At 43.7% G+C, this 22,463-nt stretch overlaps 1 protein-coding gene across 1 annotated transcript in view; it reads left to right on the top strand.

Annotated features, from left to right (window-relative positions):
* The window catches only part of LOC140187098 (alpha-N-acetylgalactosaminide alpha-2,6-sialyltransferase 2-like), a 66,778-nt gene that overhangs the window by 35,550 nt on the left and 8,765 nt on the right, over positions 1-22,463 (top strand). Inside the window, exons 4-7 of the mRNA XM_072242046.1 lie at positions 2,295-2,472; positions 6,424-6,562; positions 11,359-11,462; positions 21,160-21,243. Of these exons, the coding sequence (XP_072098147.1) occupies positions 2,295-2,472; positions 6,424-6,562; positions 11,359-11,462; positions 21,160-21,243 (505 nt within the window). The remainder of the gene's footprint in view (positions 1-2,294; positions 2,473-6,423; positions 6,563-11,358; positions 11,463-21,159; positions 21,244-22,463) is intronic.

Genomic DNA, 22,463 nt, shown 5'->3' with positions numbered 1-22,463 from the left:
GTAACTGCTGCCAAAAGTGTATCTACTAAATACTGACTTGAAGGGGGTGATTACTTATGTAATCAATTGTTTTGTGTTTTATATTTGTCATTAATTTAGATCACTTACTAGAGATCTGTTTTCTCTTTGACACTAAAGAGTCTTTTTCTGTTGATCAGTGTCGAAACAAGCCAAATTAAATCCACTGTGATTCAATGTTGTAAAACAGTAAAACATGAAAAATACTGGGGGGGGATGGGGTGAATACTTTTTATAGGCACTGTAATACTAGCCTTGCCACCAACACTCACTATAAGCAAAACAAAAAATTTCACATCATACAATACTGTGCAAAAGTCTTGGGCACATGTACAAGGGGTGATTGATAAGGATAAGTTCGTGGCCTAACGTAGAAGGAATCAATTTTAGAAAACCTAGCACATTTATTTTTCAACATAGGCCCCTCCTACATTTACACACTTAGTCCAGCGGTCGTGGAGCATACAGATCCCTTCTTTATTGAAGTAGTCCACAGCAGGGGTGATTGATAAGTTCATGGCCTAAGGTAGAAGGAGATGAGTTGTACAGCTCTCGTTATATGCACGTGCAGTTCAACTCTTTAAGTGAAAATGCAGAAAGTTTGAAGTTTCTCCTCATCTCCTTCTACCTTAGGCCACGAAATGATCAATCACCCCTGCTGTGGACCACTTCTGGAGGTCCAAGATGCTGACTTCTACAAAGAAGGGATCCGTATGTTCCACGGCCACTGGACTAAGTGTGTACATGTAGGAAAAATAACTGTGCTAGGTTTTCTAAAATGGACTCCTACCTTAGGCTACGAACTTATCAATCACCCCTCGTATATATCTAGGGTGCCTAAGACTTTTGCACAGTACTGTAGTAATTTTATGTATTGCACTGTACTGCTGCAAGAAAAAAGAACGCGTTTCATGACATATGTGAGTGGTGATTAACCTGATTCTGATCTGGGTCTCTTTTGTGGACTGAGAGTGGGAAGGGGGTAGGGAGAGGGGAATCATGGTTAAGAAAAGGGGAGAGAGAGGAGAGGGTATGGGAAGCACCAGGGAGACCTTCAGTAATGATCAATAAACCAATTGCTTGGTATCCAATGGCCTTGCCTGCTGTCTCAGGGCAGGGTGTGTCTACACGCGTGCCAACCCTCTGCCCTGGCACTCGTCCTCTACCACCCAACTCACACCACCCCTCCTGCGGCGCTCCACCCTCGCCATTCCCGACATCCTCTGCTCCCTCCAGATTTATGGACTCACTCTCTACTCCACATTACCAAGTATAGTACTCTGTGAAAGTCTTGGCCGCCCGTTCTATATAGTGCAAGTGTGCTTTTGCACAGCACATTTGTCAGCGAAAATAAACCTGATTCTGAATTTGGGTTCCTTTTTTTTTTGAAGCAAGGATTTATATTGGATTCTTGCAGCTGGAATGTGGGTCCCTCAACCCACTGTTTCCCTGACAACCCTCAGCCATTCATTCACACTAATCCTGTAATAATCACATTTCTTTAATTACTCTTCCCTCCGTTCAAGTTTAATTGTCATTCAACCCTACACATATATGCAGCTGGATGAAATATTGCTCCTCCAGGGCCAGGGTGTAAAGTTCAGTGCCTACAGTCACATACAGCACACACAGTTAGGATCCAGCGTGCACAGTCACAAAGTAATGTTAGCGTAAGTATTACTTGTACCTGAAGATAGGTGATGTGTTTGATGTTATTCTGCAAGAACAAGCTCGCGAGCTCCTCGACTCGTGCTGGATTCAGCCGCGGGTGAACCGAGCAGACGCTGACGGTCCAGCCGCCCACTCGACACACGGATTCTCATCCACGCCCTTCCACAAAGCACCAGCAGCAATTCACGCTGCCCCCCATAACCGACTGAGCCGCTCGTGGTTTGCGTAGTGAGCACGCGGGGGAAGCCCCGCGGAGCATAGCGGCTAGCGCCATGGTATCACACAGCTCGGGGCAGCGCAGCTCTGAGCTTAATTCTGACACCAACTTTAAGAAGTCTCGTACATCCTTTCTGTGAGCAGTGTTGCCTCACAATCCTACTGGTTATTAGGTTAATAAATTGCCCTGTGATTAAGCTAGGGTTAAATAGGTGGGCAGTGAGACTCACTGGGCCCGCAGGGCTTGTTCTGCACTCTATCTGTAAGCAATAAAAAAGTATGTGTTTCTCTGGGCTGTGAAGTGGTGTCTGTGCCACTTTGCTGGCACCTGCTGGCTGAATTTTGCTTCATCTTGTGACAGTGGGTAAGCATCCATGTCATTGTTACAGACCTGAAGGACACTCTGAGTTACCTCAACACCTCTGCCAATGCCGTCCTCTTTGATGACTGGGAGAAAAGGCCGAACAAGAAGTCGAACTGTATTCGCTGCGCGGTGATCGGGAACGGGGGAATTCTGAATGGTTCTCGGAAGGGCAAGGAAATCGACGGACATGACTATGTATTCAGGTGAACTTTTGTCTCAATGGCGAGGGAATTCTAGGTGGAGGAGATGGCTTTGGCCTGCTTCGCACGCTCTCAGTCCATTCATTTAGAAAATGCAGTCCTTGTTTTGTCCCATCCAGGCTCAATTTATTAACTGGTTTTACGGAGGCGTATACAATAACGAGAGGCATACGCAGGCTGAATGCACCTAGGCTTTCTTGCGGGGTTGCACCCTTCAAGATCTAGAAAGCATAGGTTTAAAGTGAGAGGGAAAAGATTCAATAGGAACTTGTGAGTTGGGTGGGGGGAGGGGAACCAACTTTTTATACAAAGGCTGACCACTTTATTAGGTACACTTGTACACCTGTTCATTAATGCAAATATTGATTCAGCCAATCATGTGGCAGCAACTCAATGCATAAAAGCATGCAGACATGGTCAAGAGGTTCTGTTGTTGTTCAGACCAAACATCAAAATGGGGAAGAAATATGATTGAAGTGACTTTGACTGTGGAATGATTGTTGATCCCAGACGGGGTGGTTTGAATTATCTCAGAAACTGCCGATATCCTGGTATTTTCACGTGCAACATCCTAGAGTTTACACCGAATGGTGTGAAAAATAAAAAGAAAACATTCAGTGAGTGGCAGTTGTGATGGTGAAATTGCCTTGTTAACGAGAGAGGTCGGAGGAGGATGGCCAGACTGGTTCAAGCTGACAGGAAGGCGACAGTAGCTCAAATAACCACACGTTACAACAGTGGTGTGCAGAAGAGCATCTCTGAATGCACAACACGTTGAACCTTGGGCAGGTGGGCTACAGCAACAGAAGACCACGAAGATACACTCAGTAACCACTTTATTCAGGATTGCTACCTGTGCCACGTGATAGTGAGGTGAGAACTAGGAAGATTATACAGTTTAATATGTGGCAATGGAGTTGGTGTAGGAGGGAGGGCATAAGATTTTTGGATCATCAGGCTCTCTTCCAGGGAATGTGGGACCTGTACAGAAGGGACTGTTTGCACCTGAACTGGAGAGAAACTAATATCCTAGCTGGAAGATGTTTTAGTGCTGTTCGGTGGAATTTAAACTAGAGTTGCAGGGGGCTGGGAACCAGAGTGCCAGAACAGTTAGTGAAGAGGTTATGGGGGTAGACGTTGGGAAGACCTCAAAGTCAGGAACCAAGAGGTTGAGCACGGTGTGATGAGTGTCCTGAGCTGCATATACTGTACTTCAATGCAAGAAATATCGTAGGAAAGGCAGATAATAGTGCTGAAGATTGCAATGGGTAGTGAGGAGAGGCTGTGGACAGGGCAAAATTTCAGTCAACAGGATGAGTTGCAATGTAAAAGGTGGACAAAATTGAGAAGGGTGAAAACAAGATCGAAGGTGTTATATTTGCATGCAGTATATGGAATAAGGTGGATGAACTTGCAGCACAGTTGTATATATTGGCAGGTATGATGATGCAGGCATCACAGAACCATGGCTGGAAGATTATAGCTGAGAGCTTGCTGTCCTAAGAAAGGCAGAGGGGGTGGCATTGACTGTTGATAAAAAAATGAAATCAAATAATTAGAAAAAGGTGCCATGGGGTCGGAAGGTGTTGAATTATTGTGGATAGAGCTAAGGAACCGCAAGGGTGGAAAAGACCCTGATGGGAGTTGTATGTGGACCCCCAAACAGTGGTAACGATGTGACCTTAGAAAATGTCTGCTAAAATAGCAATGTTACAATAGTCATGGGGGACTTCAATATGAAAGTAGATTTGGAAAATCAAGTTGGTGCTGGATTCCAGAAGGGGGAATTTCTAGAGTGCCTACGAGATGGCAGTTTTTAGAGGCTGTCATGGTTGAGCCCAGTAGGGGGTCAGCTATTCTGGATTGGGTGCCGTGCAATGAACCAGAATTAATAAGAAAGCATAAGGTAAAAGAACCCTGGGGGGGGGGGGGAATTATCATGATATGATCAAATTCAGCATGAAATTTGAGAATGAGAAGCTAAAGTCAGGTATTTCAGTATTACAGTGGAGTAATGACATGAGAGAGGTGTTGGCCAGAATTGATCAGGAAAGAACACTGGCAGGAATGTCTGGAATTTCTGGAAACCTTTCACAAATCAAAGGATATATACACCCCTAAGAGGAAGAAGTATTCTAAAGAAAAGATGACACAACCGTGACTAACAAGAGAAGTCAAAGCCAAAGAGAGGGCATATAATAAAGCATTGGGAAGCTTTTAAAACCAACAGAAGGCAACTAAAAAGTCATTAAGAAGGTGAAAAATGGAATATGAAAGTTAGCAAGCCAATAATATTAAAGAGGATACCAGAATTCTCTTCAGATACTGAAAGTGTAAAAGAAAGGTGAGAGTGAATATCAGACCACTGGAAAATGATGTTGGAGAGGTAGTAATGGGGGACAAAGAAATGGCGGGTGAACTGAATAAGTATTTTGAATCCGTCTTCACTGTGGAAGACACTAGCCGTATGGTGGAAGTTCCGGGTGTCAGGGGTCACGAAGTATTTGAAATTACCATTACTAGAGAGAAGGTCTTGTGAAACTGAAAGGTCTGAAGGTAGGTAAGTCACCTGGACCAGATGGTGTACACCCCAGGATTCTGAAAGAGGTGGTTGAAGAGATTGTGGAGGCATTAGTAATGATATTTCAAGAATCACTAGCTTCTGGAATGGTTCTGGAAGACTGGAAAATTGCAAATATCACTCCACTCTTCAAGAAGGGAGATGTGCAGACGAAAGGAAACTATAGGCCTGTTAAGTCTGACCTCAGTGTTGGAATTGATTATTAAGGACGAGGTCTCAGGGTACTTGGAGGCACATGATAAAGTAGGCCGTAGTCATCATGGTTTCCTCAAGGGAAAATCTTTCCTGACAAATCTGTTGGAATCCTTTGAAGAAATAACAAGCAGGATAGGCAAAGGATAATTGGTTGATGTTGGGTACTTGAAATTTCAAAAGATCTGTGACAGGGTGCCACACATGAGGCTGCTTAACAAACTAGGAGCCCATGGTATTACAGGAAAGATTCTAGCATGGATAAAGCAGTGGCTAATTGGCATGAGGGAAAGAGTGGGAATAAAGGGAGCCTTTTCAGGTTGGCTGCTGGTGACTAGTGGTGTTCCATAGGGGTCTGTGTTGGGACTGATTCTTTTTACGTTATATGTTAATGATTTGGATGATGGAATTGATTGCTTTATTGCAAAGTTTGCAGACAATATGAAGATAGGTGGAGGGTCAGGTAGTTTTGTGGAAGTAGAGACGATACAGAAAGACTTAAACAGGTTAGGGAAATGGGCAAAGAAATGGCAGACGGAATACAGTGTCAGGAAGTGTATGGTCATGCACCTCTGTAAAAGAAATAAAAGGGTTGACTACTTTCTAAATGGAGAGAAAATACAAAAAAAACAAGGCACAAAGAGACTCGGGAGTCCTTGTGCAGGATTCCCTAAAGGTTAATTTGCAGGTTGAGTGCAATGTTAACATTTTTTTCAAGAGGGCTAGAATATAAAAGCAAGGATGTAACGTTGAGACTATAAAGCACTGGCGAGGCCTCATTTGGAGTATTGTGAGTGGTTTTGGGCCCTTTATATTAGAAATGATGTACTGAAACTGGAGAGAGTTCAAGGGAGGTTTGCAAAAATCTCCCTCCCCTACAGAAAAGAGCTAACAGAAAAAAAATGCAACAAGAACATCAGCCTCCCACCAAACCCCCTTCTTGATTTGTCAGAGCATGAAAGGTTGTGGAGAGCAGGCAGGAGAATAGGGTTGAGGAGGAGATAGGTCAGGCATAATGAAATGGCAGAGAAGATTCAATGGGCCAAGTGGCCCAAAATTGCTCCTGTGTCTCGTGCTCTTATGTTCCTGAAGAAATCAGAGAAAGGAAGGAGCTGGGGGAAAAACACAGTGAGTTAAAATTCTATTGCTTTGACTGATTTTGTTTATTCTGCAATGCACAGGGTGAATGGCGCCATTATTAAAGGATTTGAACAAGATGTGGGATCTAGGACCTCCTTTTATACATTTTCCACAAATACAATGAAGAATTCTTTACATGCGTATCGCAGTGTAGGATACACTGGTTTGCCAGATACTGAGGTAAAGTCTCCCAAATTTTGTTCTCCAAATTCTCTTAAAGTGTGCTTCTGTTTTTTTTAAACTTTTTGGAAATATCAAAGTGGTGTGTTATCTTCCTCATCATGAACATAGCAAAAGCAGGCCTTCTCAGTAAGTCTGAAGAGAAAGGGCCCTCCAAGCTCCTCTGTAACCTGAGGGCAGCACAGTACTGCAATGGTCGGCGTAACACCATTACAGTACCAGCAACCCGGGTTCAAACCCCGCCACTGTCTGTAAGGAGTTTGCACGTTCTTCCCTTGACCACTTGGGTTTCCTCCAGGTGCTCCGGTTTCCTTGCACTTTCCGAAGTTGTGCCAGTTAGCGGGATAATTGGACTTGTGGGTGTAATTGCGCGGCACAGGCTTACTGAGCCAGAAGGGCCTGCTACCGTGTGGTATCTCTAAATAAAATAAATACGACCTCTGGGAGGTCTCCCAGGCGTGGGTCTCCCTCAGCTGGAGGTGGAAGGTGAGCCGAGGTACAGCTAATAGATCTGTGGCCTTGCAGCTCCACCGACCCGAGCTCAATCCCAGTCTCTGACGCTGTCCGTAACCGGGGCCTTATTCTGATGTGTCTATCCACGGCCTCTTCTACTGTAAAGATGAAGCCACACTCAGGTTGGAGGAACAACACCTTATATTCCGTCTGGGTAGCCTCCAACCTGATGGCATGAACATTGACTTCTCTAACTTCCGTTAATGCCCCAACTCCCGGTCGTACCCCATCTGTTATTTATTTATATATACACATTCTTTTTCTCTCTCTCCTTTTTCTCCCTCTGTCCCTCTCACTATACCCCTTGCCCATCATCTGGGTTCCCCCCACCCTTTCTTTCTCCCCATCCCATGATCCTCTCATATCTCCTTTGCCAATCACCTGTCCAGCTCTTGACTCCATCCCTCCCCCTCCTGTCTTCTCCTATCATTTTGGATCTCCCCCTCCCCCTCCCACTTTCAAATCTCTTACTAGCTCTTCCTTCAGTTAGTCCTGACGAAGGGTCTCGGCCCAAAAACGTCGACTGTACCTCTTCCTAGAGATGCTGCCTGGCCTGCTGCGTTCACCAGCAACTTTAATATGTGTTGCTTGAATTTCCAGCATCTGCAGAATTCCTCGTGTTTGCCTTCTCTAGGGGCTCTAGCTCCCCGTCACAGACCAGATCTCTGCGGGAGCCGGGTTAATGGGCCACTGTGATTTGTCCCTATTCTGTAGAAACGCACACACAATGCTGGAGGAGCTCAGTAGGTTAGGCGGCGGGATTGGTCCCGTAGCCTGTGGTGCTCCCCACTCCGCCAGCCATTTCGTGGAGTGAATCCAGTTGACTGAAAACTGGCTTCTGTGGCAGTGGGAGTTCCTCCAGCATTTAGTGTGTGTCTGTGTCTCAGGGTTTGCAGCATCTGTTGAACCTCTTGTGTCCCTGATCTGCAGAATCTGAGAGGCAGCTGAGTGGAATTTGGGGAGGAGGAACCACGGAGAGTGTAAATAGGTGCCTGATGGTTGACGTGGACTCAACAGGCACAACTGCGGACTGAGGTTATGACTAATGCCCTGTTGGATTGGGCAATGGAGTTGTTATTTCTCTTGTAGTTGAGCTTTTTAATACTTTGTGTTTCTATATATAATAATCTCTTATTCAGAATCACCGGCATGTGACATGAAATTTGTTAACTGAGCAGCAGCAGTTCAATGAAATGCATAATATAGAAGGAAAAAATGGTAAATAAAATAAAAATAATAAATAAATAAGTAAATAAATTACAATATATGTATATTGAATAAATTTTTTAAAAAGTGCAAAAAACAGAAATACTGTATACTAAAAAAGTGAGGTAGTGTCCAAGGGTTCAATGTCCATTTAGGAATCAGATGGCAGAGGGGAAGAAGCTGTTCCTGAATCACTGAGTGTGTGCCTTCAGGCTTCTGTATCTCCTACCTGATGGTAACAGTGAGAAAAGCCCATGCCCTGGGTGCTGGAGGTCCTGAATAATGGATGCTGCCTTTCTGAGACACCGCTCCCTGAAGATGTCCTGGGTACTTTGGAGGCTAGTACCCAAGATGGAGCTGACTAGATTTACAACCTTCTGCAACTTCTTTCGGTCTTGTGCAGTAGTCCCTCCATACCAGACAGTGATGCAGCCTGTCAGAATGCTCTCCACGGTACAACTATAGAAGTTTTTGAGTGTATTTGTTGACCTGCTGGAGGGTGGGGTGGGAGGTGGTCGAAAGAAGCTGCAGAGAGTTGTGAACTCAGTCAGCTCCATCATGGGCACTGGCCTCCACGGTATCCAGGTCATCTTCAAGGAGCGATGCCTCAAAAAGGCGGCGTCCATCATTAAGGACCCCCATCACCCAGGACGTGTCTTGTTCTCATTGCTACCGTCAGGAAGGAAGTACAGGAACCTGAAGGCACACACTCGACAATTCAGGACCAGCTTCTTTCCCTCTGCCTTCTGGTTTCTGAATGGACGTTGAACCAATGAACACTACCTCACTACTTCTTTATTTCTATTTTTGCACTACTTATTTAATCTAACTATTTAATGTAGACATATACTACCTGTGATTCACAGTTTTTTTTTTCTTTATGCATTCCGGTGATATTAAATCTGATTCTGAGAGAGCAAAAACATAGTGAAATAGCGTTCATGGGTTGGTTCTTTGTGCATTCAGAGATCTGATGGCGGAAGAGAAGAAGCTGTACCTAAGATGTTGAGTGTGTGTCCTTGGCTCCTGTAGCTCCTCCCTGATGGTAGTGAGGAGAAGAGGGCATGTCCTGGGTGATGGATGCCACATTTTTGATGCATCACCTTTTGAAGATGTCCTTGACGCTGGGGGTGGGCTAGTGCCTATGAAGTTGCTGGCTGAGTTTACAACTTTCTGCAGCTTTTTCTGATCTTGTGCAGTGTCCCCTCCATTCCAGATGGTGATGCAACCAGTTAGAATGCTCTCCACGGTACATCTGTAGATATCTGTAGGTACTGGTGACCCCTTTTTCCATCCAGGGGGTCAGTGTGGACATGGTGGAGGATTACAAATACCTGGGGATACGAATTGACAATAAACTGGACTGGTCTAAGAACACTGAGGCTGTCTACAAGAAGGGTCGGAGCCGTCTCTATTTCCTGAGGAGACTGAGGTCCTTTAACATCTGCCGGACAATGCTGAGGATGTTCTACGAGTCTGTGGTGACCAGTGCTATCATGTTTGCTGTTGTGTGCTGGGGCAGCAGGCTGAGGGTAGCAGACACCAACAGAATCAACAAACTCATTCGTAAGGCCAGTGATGTTGTGGGGTTGCAACTGGACTCTCTGACGGTGGTGTCTGAAAAGAGGATGCTGTCCAAGTTGCATGCCATCTTGGACAATGTCTCCCATCCACTACATAATGTACTGGTTGGGCACAGGAGTACATTCAGCCAGAGACTCATTCCACTGAGATGCAACACAGAGCGTCAAAGGTTGTCATTCCTGACTGTGGCCATCAAACTTTACAACTCCTCCCTTGGAGGGTCAGACACCCTGTGCCGATAGGCTGGTCCTGGACTTATTTCATAATTTACTGACATAATTTACATATTACTATTTAACTATTTATGGTTCTATGACTATTTATTATTTATGGTGCAACTGTAACAAAAACCAATTTCCCCCTGGGATCAGTAAAGTATGACTATGACTATTTGCTAGAGACTTGAGTGACAAGCCAAAGATTTAATGAACAAGTGATTTACCTCATTCTTGACTTTTAAAGAACCTTTGGATCCAGCAATGCTTATTGTAGTCATTGACATCTGGCAGCCCTAATTACAGGAAAGGTGATGTTTGTTTCTGATACATCTTTAATCATTTCTGGATGACTTTCTTCAAGGGTGAACACAATATCAAGGCCAATAACTTGTATCAAGAACATTGAACAGATCCAAATATAGGGCAATTAAATGTCTCTGTAGAACGTTGATTCGATGAAAATGGCATCACAGTTGGGTTGTAAAGAAAACTTCTGGCACATTGGCCTTCATAAATTAAAGAGTTGTGTACAGAAGATGGGATGTTACGTTGAAGCTGTATAAGATGATGGTGAGGCCTAATTTGGAGTGTTGTGTGAAGTTTTGGTCACCTAGCTATAGGAAAAATGTAACTTGAGGGTGAAAGAGTATAGAGAAAATTTACAAGGATGTTGCTGGGTCTGGAGGACCTGAGTTATAAGGAAAGATAAAAAAGCTTAGGACCTCATTCCTTAGAATGTAGAAGACTGAGAGGTGATCTGATTGAGGTATTCGAGATTATGAAGGGTAGAGATAGGGTAAATGCAAGCAGGCTTTTTTCACTTAGATGGGTGGGACTACAACTAAGGGCAGGGTTGAAGGATGAAAGGTGAAAAGTTTAAGGGGAACATGAGGAGGAACTTCCTCACTCAGGCTCGTGAGAGTGTGGAATTAGCCACCAGCACAAGTGATGCATGTGAGCTTGATTTCAATGTTTGAGATAAACTTGGATAGGTACGAGGATGGTTGGGGTATGGAGGGCTATGGTCCTAGTGCGGGTTGATGGGAATAGGCAGCTTAAAAGGTTTTGGCATGGAATAGATGGGCCGAAGAGCCTGTTTTTGTGCTGTACTTTTTTATGACTCTATGACATGGACAATTCCCAAGACAAACCACACCAAGGCGGCTATGCGATTACGCGTAGTTGACCTGAGATTATTTTATATTTAGCCAATAGTTGACCAGTTATACTGTACAATCTGCAAATTAATTACCTCTTGTAATTCTTTTCTTAAAGGAGACGAGATACATTTTTCTCCCAGATCATGATCGAGATTATTATCTGGCCAAAGCTGCAATTACAAACACAGCCGTATCAAAGGGAAGAGACAAATCCAAAAGGTAAATTCCTTTGTCCTGCTTCATTCCTTTCCAGAAATCTGATAACTGTGTTGAGTGAGTCCTTGCTGTAATAAGAGAAAGAGCAGTCCGAGCAAGCACCAGAAGAGGCTGATTGATTATTGTAGAATCAGTTCAGAGTTGAGGTGAATTATATTATCCACACTGGTTCAGGAGTGGGGCAGCTTTGTGGGACTGCCACCACTCGTCAGGTTCAGGAGCAGTTGTTACCCCTCAACTATTGGGCTCTTGAACCAAAGAGGATGACTTTACTCATCCCATCACTGAAATGTTCCCACAACCTATGGACACACCTCCAAGGACTCTTGATCCCATGTTCTCAATATCTATTTATTATTTCTTTTTGTATTTGCATAGTTTGTTTTTGCGCACTGGTTGAACATCCTAGTTGCTGTGGCCTGCCTTTGATTCTATTATGATTATTATTCTATTATCAATTTATTAAGTATGCCAGAAAGAGAATGAATCTCAGAGGTGTGTATGTTGACATGTATGTAGTTGGATAATAAATTTACTTTGAACTTTGTTTGGATGTGCACCACAGAAATAAGCCTCCAGCAGGGAAAGGTATTTGATGTGGAGAACATATTTCCTATGGTGGGAGAGTCTGAGAGCAGAGGACACAACCTCAGAGAGTTGTCCTTTTAGAACAGAGAAGAGGAATTTCTTTAGCGAGAGAGTGATGAATCTATGGAGTTTGTTGCCAAAGGCAGCTGTGGAGGCTATCTATGTATATTTAAAGCAGAGGTTGATAGGTTCTTTGTTGGTCAGGGAACAAAGGGATGCAAGAGAAGGCAGGAGATTAGATTATGAAGACACGCAGTCCCCTTTTATTGTCATTTAGTAATGCATGCATTAAGAAATAGTACATTATTTCCTCTGGTGTGATGTACAAATCACAAGACAAACCAAGACTGAAAAAACTGACAAAACCACATAATTATACATATAGTTACAAACAGTGTAACAATACCATAACTTGATGAAGAAAGTCCGTGAGCACAGTAAAGTTCAAAGTTTCTCAAATGTCCCACATCTCACGCTGATGGGAAAGGGAAGAAAAACTCTCACTGCCATGCCGACCACAATCCGACTCTGAGTCATCCGAAAACTTCGAGCTCTGATCAGCTCTCTGACACCGAGTACTGAGCGGCACCTCTGCCGAAAGATTCGACCTCCTTCTCGGTCGTCAAAAGCAGGCAAGGCCGGGGATTTTGAGGTCTACCCTCCGAAAGAGTTCCGACCACACAGTAATGACAGCAGTGGACGGGCGTTTCAGAAATTTCTCCAGATGTTCCTCTGTGATTTCACGTCCAATCTCTATCAAATCAGAATTGTCCACGGCCCCTATTTAACAGATAAGATATCATTTTTCACCGGAGAGCTGCGCACGCGCAGGCGCGCCGCCATCTTCTCCTCCCGCATCAGATTGGGGCTGAGAGGAAGATTGAATCAGCCATGATGAAATGGCAGAGCAGACTTGATGAGCGAAATGGCCTAATTCTGCTCCTGTATCTTATCTTATTCAGGCAGTGTAAAGCTACCAGACAGCTCTAGTCTGAAGGAATTTGGGTAATCCATACCCACTGCACGCCCTTGGAGACCCTGGTTCATTTAGAAGAAGAACCACTAACGATCTTAACACTTACAAGAGAAAATCTACAGATGCTGGAAATCCAAGGAACACATACAAAGTGCTGGAGGAACTCAGCAAGCCAGGCAGCATCTTTGGTGGGGAAAGTACAGTTGACGTTTTGGGCCGAGGTCGAAGGGTCTGACTGTACTTTTTTCCATAAATGCTGCCTGGCCTGCTGAGTTCCTTCAACATTTTGCGTGTGATTCTTAACACTTCTTTTTTAAAGCTATTTGATTATAATCCTGATCCTATCTAAAGTAATCCCTTTTTTAAAAAAAAAACATACAACCTGCAGCCAAATCTGAAATTCCATCTATGGGAGTGAAATGCGTGTTTTAACCTGTAACAGAAGAATATTTGTCTGGTCAGGGTCTGATTGCAACCTCTCTGCACTACAGCAACCAGCTCCAAGTCACCTGAATTATGATCTGTGGGATGGCTTTCTTTGTGGGATTTTCAGAAAATCATAAATGGAGCAAAACGTGCAGATACTTGCTATGCAAGATATAAGCAATGCTGAAAACACCCAAAAGGTCTGCATGAACATTATTCTCCAATGACACTTTTTAACACAGTAAAGTGGTGCTAGAAAGTTTGTGGACACTGTAGAATTTTTTCCATTTCTGCATAAATATGACCGAAAATGTGATCAGATCTTTACACAAATCCTAAAACGAGATAAAGGGAACCCAATTAAATAAATCAATTATAAGTGTTCATTTATACAGTATATTGAGAAAAATGATCCAATATTACATGTATTTTTGGAAAAAGTATGTGAACCTCTGGGGTAATGCCTGCTACAAAAGCTATTTGGAGTCAGGAGTTCCAATCAATGAGATGAGATTGGAGGTGTGGGTTGTAGAGATGCCCTGCCCTATAAAGAAGACACACTAAGTCAGGTTACTGATAGAGCTTGGTCTTCTCAAGAAAAATCTGTTTATGTGCACCATGCCTCGATCAAAACAACTTTCAGAGAACGTTAGAAGAAGAATTGTGGAGATGCATGAAGCTGGAAAAGGTTACGAAAGCATTTCTAAAGACCTGAGTGTTCATCAGTCCACAGTAGGAGAAACTGTCTACAAATGTAGGAAACTCAGTACTGTTGCTCCTCTCCGTAGGAGTGGGCATCCTGCAAAGATCACACCAAGAGACAACGTGCAGTGCTGAAGGAGGTGATAAAGAGCCCAAGAATAACAGCAAAAGGCCTGCAGAAATATCTAAACTTGCTAAAGTCTATGTTCATGTGTCCACTATAAGAAAAGCACTGAACAAGAATGGTGTTCATGGAAGGACACCATGGAGGAAACCACTCCTCTCCAAAAAAAAACGTTGCTGCCCATCTCAAGTTTGCAAAAGACCACCTGGATGTTCTACAATACTTCTGGAACAATGCTCTCTGGACAGATGAGACAAAAGTTGAACTTTTTGGCAGAAATACACATTGCTATGTTTTGGAGGAAAAAGGGCACTGCACAGCAACACCAAAACCTCATCCCAATTGTGAAGCATGGTGGAAGGAGCATCATGGTTTGGGGCTGCCTTGCTGCCTCAGAGCCTGGGCAGCTTGCAATCCTTGAGGGAACAATTTAGTTCAGAATTGCATCAAGACATTTTACAGGAGAATATCAGGGTAGCGGTCCGTCATAACTAAAGTTTAATAGAGGTTGGGTAATGCAACAAGGCAATGATCCAAAAGACAAAAGTAAATCAACAACAGAATGGTTTAAAAAGGAAGTTTGTGCTTTGGAATGGTCGAGTCAAAGTCCTGAACTTAATCCTATGGAAAAGTTGTGGGAGGACCTGAAGCAAGCAGTTGATGCAAGGAAGCCCACCAACATCCCAGAGTTGAAGCAGTTTTATAAGAAGGAATGGTCTAAAGTTCCTCCAAGCCAATGTGCAGGACTGATCAACAGTTACCAGATATGTTTGGTTGAAGTTATTGGTGTGCAAGGGGATCACACCAATTGCTGAAAGCAAAGTTTCACATACTTTTTCCAACAAATACATGTACAATTGGATCATCTTTCTCAATAAATAAATGAACAAGTATAATGTTTTTTTCGTGTTGTTTATTTAATTGGGTTCCCTTTATCTAGTTTTAGGACGCATGAAGATCTGACCACATTTTAGGTCATATTTCTGCAGAAATAGAGAGAATTCTACAGGATTCATAAACTTTATAGCCCCACTGTAGCAGTAGGCCGTCTATAGATTGGGATCAACCATGGATGTTGCATCCTAGCTCTCTGCTCACGTCAGGGCAGGACGAGATGGGGAGCAAGCTGTTGCCCACACAGCAGGTTTCCCCTCTCTCCGCAGCTGATAAATCCAGAGGAGCGGCAGAAACTGATACAGTCTGGCACTAGTAGCGTGACCGGTGTGGCCAGTCAGCATTGAACTCAACGTTAGGACTGCACTATCTGTTTACCACAGCACTGCTTAGCTCTGTTTACCACACCCTGCTATCATGGGCAGCCTGTGCAGTACCACCATCACTTCTTATCTGGACAGTGTGAATGTGCACCCATTACTGTATAATATAACAGTAATTCTTTTACTGTCATCTTATCAGTATCAACTTGAAAGGCGTTATTTCCAGCAACGATGAGACAGCCTACAGGGGAGAAGTCAGCGCCCTGACACAGTGGTGCCAAGAAAACAACCTCTCCCTCAAAGTTGAAAAAACGAAGGAAATGATCATGGATTACAGGAGTAACAGACAGGCTAGCCCCTATTGACATCCACGGGATTGTAGTTGAAGGGGTGAGTAGTTTCAAGTTCCTTGGCATACACATCACCGAGGATCTCACCTGGACCCTACATACCGGATGTGAGGTGATAAAAGCACAACAGTGCCTCTTTCACCTCAGACGGCTGAAGAAGTTCAGCATGAGTCCCCAAATCCTCAGGACTTTCTACAGGGACACTATCAAGACGATCCTGACTGGCTGTGTCATCGCCTGGTACAGGAACTGTCCTACGGCAGAGAGTGGTGCGGACAGCCCAGCGCATCTGTGGGTGTGAACTTTCCTCCATTCAGGACATTTACAGCGACAGGTGTGTTTTTAAAAAAATAAATAAATAAATAAAAAGAAAAGGGCCTGGAGGATTATCAGGGACTCCAGCCACCCCAACCACAAACTGTTTCAGTTGCTACCATCTGGCAAACAGTACCCTAGCATTAAGGCCTGGACCAACAGGCTCCAGGACAGCTTCTTCCACCAGGCCATCAGATTTATCAATACATATTGATGTGATTGCATATTGTATCTGTAGATACATGTATGCAAACAATTATGTACACTAGTGGTCACCAACCTTTTCAAGCCCAAGATCTCCTACCTCAACATTAGTGAAAGGCAAGATCTACCTACTAAATTGTTTAGAGAAAAAACAGCTCAGATTGTACTGCCAATTTGAGGCCTTTTATTTTGGCTAATTGTATTTGAATTACACAAAATACTTTTTGTCAAACTTTCAAACTAATTCAAACAAGAAAACACTGTAACTAGCATATCTTTCTTTAAGAGTATTACAATACTTCACACCTTTAATTCTAAGTTTCATTATTTAATTTTATTCCAACACAAAAAAAAATTAATAAAAATTGACTGTTGCACTCAGTGTGATGACTGGGGCTGAATACTTATCGCTAGTTCCCTGAAATTTGGCTCATAACTACAGACAGCCAGTCTGAGACAGTCTGTGAGGTGTCTGTCAGTAAGACAGCTCCTGTACTTAGATTTAATAGTTTTTCATCTGTGAAAATGCAGTTTCACAAAGAGAAGTTGACCCGAAGTAGGCACTGACTTTTAGTGCTATAAAACCAATGTGCACACCATGCATTGCTGGGGCCCCATCAGTAGTATTTGCCACCAATTTATGAATGGGGTTGTCATTTTCATGGACATATTTTTAAAACTCATTGTAAGTATCCTCACCTCTCATTCTCTCCTTTAATTGCAAAAGAGTGAGGAAGTCCTCCTTTGTTGTAAAATCCTGGAAAGCCATTCTGACAAATACAACAAGCTGAACTGTTTGCATTACATCCAGGGATTCATCGAATTGTAGTGAAAAATATCCACATCCTCTGACAATGACTCTACCCTCCTTGTCACTGTTGCAGGGCCAAGCGGTGTATTATGTATTGCGGTTGTGATGTCGTTTTTGTTTATAAAGTCATTAAAAACAGTCTCAGCGGTAACGGCCATTGCTTCCTTGAATAAATCGCCATCTGTAAAAGGCTTCTTGTGCTTAGCTAAAAGGTGACTTACATGAAATGATGCTTCAATAGCAGCCTTATTTTGAGCAGCATGTTTTGTGAAAAACGATTGATGGACCTTCAACCTTGATTTCAGCTCCTCAACTTTCCTGGAATGGATTGCGCTGTTTGAGGGTAGGTATCTTTAAATTTCTGGTGGTTGGTGTTGTGATGCCGCTCCAGATTCCCTGTTTTAGTCAGTGCTTGTGTTTGGTGGCACAACATACATACACACTTGTCTTTCACCGAGGTAAATAGAAATTCCTCTTCCCATTCTGGATGGAATTTGTACGTTTTCACTTCTTTCGTGGAGCCTCCGCTATGCTATCAGGATATCACGAGTGAGTGCCGTATATTGATGTTTGCAACAGTCTGTACTCTTATCCAGTGGTCCCCGACCTCCGGGCCGCGAAGAATGCAGCGGTACAGCGGTGGCCGGAACGCACCCAGCACATCTTTAAGTAAAAAAGCCAAAATAAACAAGCTAATTAATCTGGTGCCGCCTGGCACGTAAATGTTGGCCCAGATCAGAGGCGGTGCAATCGGCAATCACCTCTGATCTGGGCCAACACTTACGTGCCGGGCGGCACCTAATTAATTAGCTTGTTTATTTCGGCTTCTTTCTTAACGATGTGCTGGGTGTGTTCCAGCCACTGCTGTACCGCTGCATTCTTCGCGGCCCGGAGGTCGGGGACCACTGCGTATCTAACTTAATTGGTCACTTTGATGCAGTGCAAGCTACACTGAAAACGCAGTTCATGGCGGGGCTGCTACACACATGCGCACTAGGCAGAAAGAACGGAACCAAAACCCCGCAACCCGGAAACAATCTCTCTTTACAAACAGCTTTGTAGCGGGAGTATTGCTATATTACCATTATCCGAATTAGTATTACTTATTTTTATAATGCTCACATTACAACAGTATTTGTGTATTTTTGATTTTTTTTGGGATCTACTGGGAAAGTCTCAAGGATCGACCGGTTGATCGCGATCGACGGGTTGGCGAACCCTAATGTACACAATCTTAGTGTTTGGACCATATCCTCCCACATTTCCCCTCTTTACACATCAAGATTCTTACTCCCTTGGATGTAAAATAATAAATAAATACAAATACTTGTAAATCTTGTAATCTTTGACTGCTTAATCTTGTACATCTTATTTTTAAGGTAACTTATTTTATTTTTTCTAGTATTTGTGTATCTGTGCACTGGTAATGCCACTGTGACACTGTAATGTCCTTTGGGGTCAATAAAGTATCTGTCTATCTTTTAGGGACTCCAGCTTCAGGTTGTTTGTTAGGGTTTACTCTGGAAGCTTTTCCATTGAGTGGGTATAACTGTAAGGCAGTGGAGGTTTGAGATCAGAGTTTTCCTTCTCCTAGACGAGCTGCCAACCACGGCTGACGAGCCCATCTTCCCAGTGTGACGGGTTTTAAGTTGTCTGTAACTCGTCTTTGCCCCTTCTCCATTCAGTAGAAACAGTTCCGCTGGGCTTAGCTACTAAGCTACACGTGAGGACAGGAAACGGACTTGGATGTCAGAGGCTATTTGAGATGCACACCATTGGGAGCATTTAATAAGTAGCAGGAGCTTATTGCCATTGCTCCTCCCACCCACCCCACAGCCTGGCTATGGCGACGTTACTTTACACCGCACGCTGTCGGAGCAGTGCTGCCAGGATAATCAAGGACACGACCCATCCAGCCAACACAATTTTCGTCCCTCTTCCCTCCAGGAGAAGGTTCAGGAGCTTGAAGACTCGTATGGCCAGATTTGGGAACAGCTTCTTTCCAACTGTGATAAGACTGCTGAACGGATCCTGACCCAGATCTGGGCCGTACCATCCAAATATCTGGACCTGTCTCTCGGTTTTTTTGCACTACCTTACTTCCCATTTTTCTATTTTGTATTTATGATTTATAATTTAAATGTTTAATATTTACTAATTTTAACTATTTTTAATATCTTTAATAGTTAATATTTGTAATCCAGGGAGTGTGAAGTGCAGAACCAAATATCGCTGTGATGATTGTACGTTCTAGTGCCAATTGTTTGGCGACAATAAATTATAAAGTTAAAGAGCCAGTGAAGATATAATTTTTCTTTATATCATGGAACGTATACAGCAGAGTTGCGTAGCTTTTAGTGTTACGCTATTAGAGCTCAGTGTGTTCCGGTGCTGTACTGTAAGGAATCTCTGTATATCCTCCCTGTGGAATGCATGCGTTTTCCCTGGGTGCTCCTGTTTCCTTCCACAGTCCAAAGATGCGCCGGGTAGGTTAATTGGTCATTGTAAATTGTCCCGTGGTTAGGTTAGGGTTAATGGGAGTTGTGGGGCTGCTGCTGCGGGGGGGGAGGGGCATGGCTCGAAGGTCCAGAAGGGCTTACTCCATGTTGTATCGCTAAATTAAAAATAAAAAAATAAAGAAACATAGAACATAGACCTGTACAGGCCCTTCAGCCCACGATGTTGTGCTGACCTTTTAACCTACTTCAGGATCATTCTAACTCTTCCCTCCATTTTTCTGTCATCCATGTGCCTATCCAAGACTCTCTTAAATGTCTCTAATGTATCTGCCTCCATCACTGCCCCTGGCAGTGCATTCCACATCCCCATGTACCCACCACTCCGTGTAACATCTACCTCTGACATCCCTCCTGCACTTTCATCCAATGGTCTTAATCAAAGTTCAAGGTAACTTTATTGTCAGAGTACATGTGTGTCACATATCCTGTACTGAGATTCATTTTCTTGTGGGCATACTCACTAAATACAAAGCAACACAACAGAATCAGTGAAAAGCCTCACACAATAAGGCAAACAACCAAAGTGCAAAAGACGACAAACGAGTATAATAAATAAGTAAGCAATAGGTATTAAGAATATGAGATGCTGAGTAATATTATGCTTTCTTGTATTAGCCATTTCCACCTCGAGCAAAAGTCTCTGGCTGTCCACTGTACCTGTGCCTCTGTTTATATTGTACACCATCATCACGTCACATCTCATCTCCCTTTGATGTAAAGAGAAAACCCTAGCTCGCTCAAGCTGAATTCATTAGACCTGCTCTCTAATCCAGGCAGCATACTGGTAAACCTCCTCTGCACCCTCTATGAGGCTTCCTCTTCCTTCCTATACTGAGTCGAGCAGAACTGCACGAGTGTGGTCGAACCAGTGTGGACAACCGTATCGCGAGAGTTTTATGGAGCTGCAACGTGACTCCTGAACTCCAGCCCCTGACCAATGAAGGCCAGCACACCATGCGCGGTCCCAACATGTGCAGCTTCTCTTTTTATGTCAGTAGTTTGAATGGTATTGCAGAGGCTCTGAGAGTCATTAGTGTGAGAATGTACAAGCTGGTACTGAGATGAAGACTACAATAACTAGGTTTGCATTTCCAAAATGGGAAGATGAACGCTGCTGTCCAAAATTGTGCGTGGAAGTTGGCAGGGTAGACACCTGGGGCCCTTCTGCTATTCTTATGCTGGTGGTTCAGATATCTGTTTGTCCCTCAACTTGTCCCGTTCCTTGAACTTGGTCATTAGGTGACGAATGGCCACTGTGTGAAGTACTGGAGTTGCGTTGATTCTTGTGGCTCGGTTCAGTTCCTCAGAAGTTTGAGGGGGTGTGAGCGACAGGTGATGGAGGAGCAGTGTGTGCTGAGATTGTAAGATGGTGGTGGTGTGACCACCAGGTACCAGTATGGTTCATAGTATTGGTTAAAGGGTTGAAGAGTATTGTTGCAAAATCTCTAATTTCTCGTTTTTGTTTCAGCCCGCCTACTTATTTCAGCAAAGACGGGAGGGCAGAAAAATTCAAGATGTATCATCCAGACTTCATCCGATACGTCCGAAACAGGTAAAACGGACCTTTAACTCCGGCAGCACACGCACAAAACGTTGGAGGAACTCGGCAAGTCAGGCAGCTTCTACGGAGGGAAATAAATCGTCAACGTTTTGGGCCGAGACCCTTCATCAGGACTGAAAAGGAAGGGGGCAGAAGCCAGAATAAAAAGGAGAGGAAGGACTAGAAGCTGGCAGGTGGTAGGTGAGACCAGGTGAGGTGGAAGGTCAGTGAGTGAAAGAGGGGGATAGTGGGAAGTGGAAGAGGTTACAAGGGTTCAGGAAGAAGGAATCTGATAGGAGAGAACAGTGGGCCATAGAGCAAAGGGAAGGGGGAGGAGGTTTGCCACCGAAGATGAATATGTGACAGTTGAATGGTCTGAGTCTTGTTATTTTCATCTTCCAGCTCCTATTGTTATGGATCTCCAAAAGCAAAATGTACCAATCTGTTGGAACAATGGCATAGCTGATAGAACTGCTTCCTCACAGAGAGTATATTATATACACAGTCATAGAGTACTCAATGCAGATAGGCCCTTCAGCCCATCTAGTCCATGATAAGTGATTATTCTGCCTAGTGATATTGACCTGCACCTGCACCCTCCATTCCCATCTCATCCGTGTATCTATCCAAATTTCTCTTAAATGCTGAAATCGAACCTGCACCACCACTTCCGCTGGCAGTTTGTTCCACATTCTCATCACCTTCTGAGTGAAGGAAGTTGCCCTGCATGTTCCCCTGAAACATTTCATCTTTCACCCTTAACCCCTGACTTCTAGTTCTGGTCTCACCCACCCTCAGAGGAAAAAGCCTACTTGCACTTACCCTGTCTATACCCCTCATAATTTTGTACACCTCTGTCAAACGTCCACTCATTCTCCTACGCTCCAGGGAATAAAATCCTAATCCATTCAACCTTTCCCTGGAACCCAGGTCCTCCAGAGAATCAGAATCAGGTTTATTATCACTGGCACGTGTTGTGAAATTTGTTAAACTTAGCAGCAGCAGTACAATGCAATCAAGAGTGAAGAGGTCCTAAATTTCCTCTTTGCTCTTTCAATCTTATTGACATCTTTCTTGTAGGTAGGTGACCAAAACTGCACATGATGCTCCAAATTAGGCCTCACCAACGTCTTATACAACTTCAGCATAACATCTCAACTCCTGTAGTTAAGTACATAAATATAATAATGTTCTTCTGTATCATCCAACGTCCCAAAGGTGTGTGAGCTGCT

This window comes from Mobula birostris, chromosome 24 (assembly GCF_030028105.1).
Source record: "Mobula birostris isolate sMobBir1 chromosome 24, sMobBir1.hap1, whole genome shotgun sequence".
Lineage (NCBI taxonomy): Eukaryota > Metazoa > Chordata > Chondrichthyes > Myliobatiformes > Myliobatidae > Mobula > Mobula birostris.
Note: the sequence above shows the minus strand (reverse complement) of the source record. Positions and strands in the feature narration are given on the sequence as shown.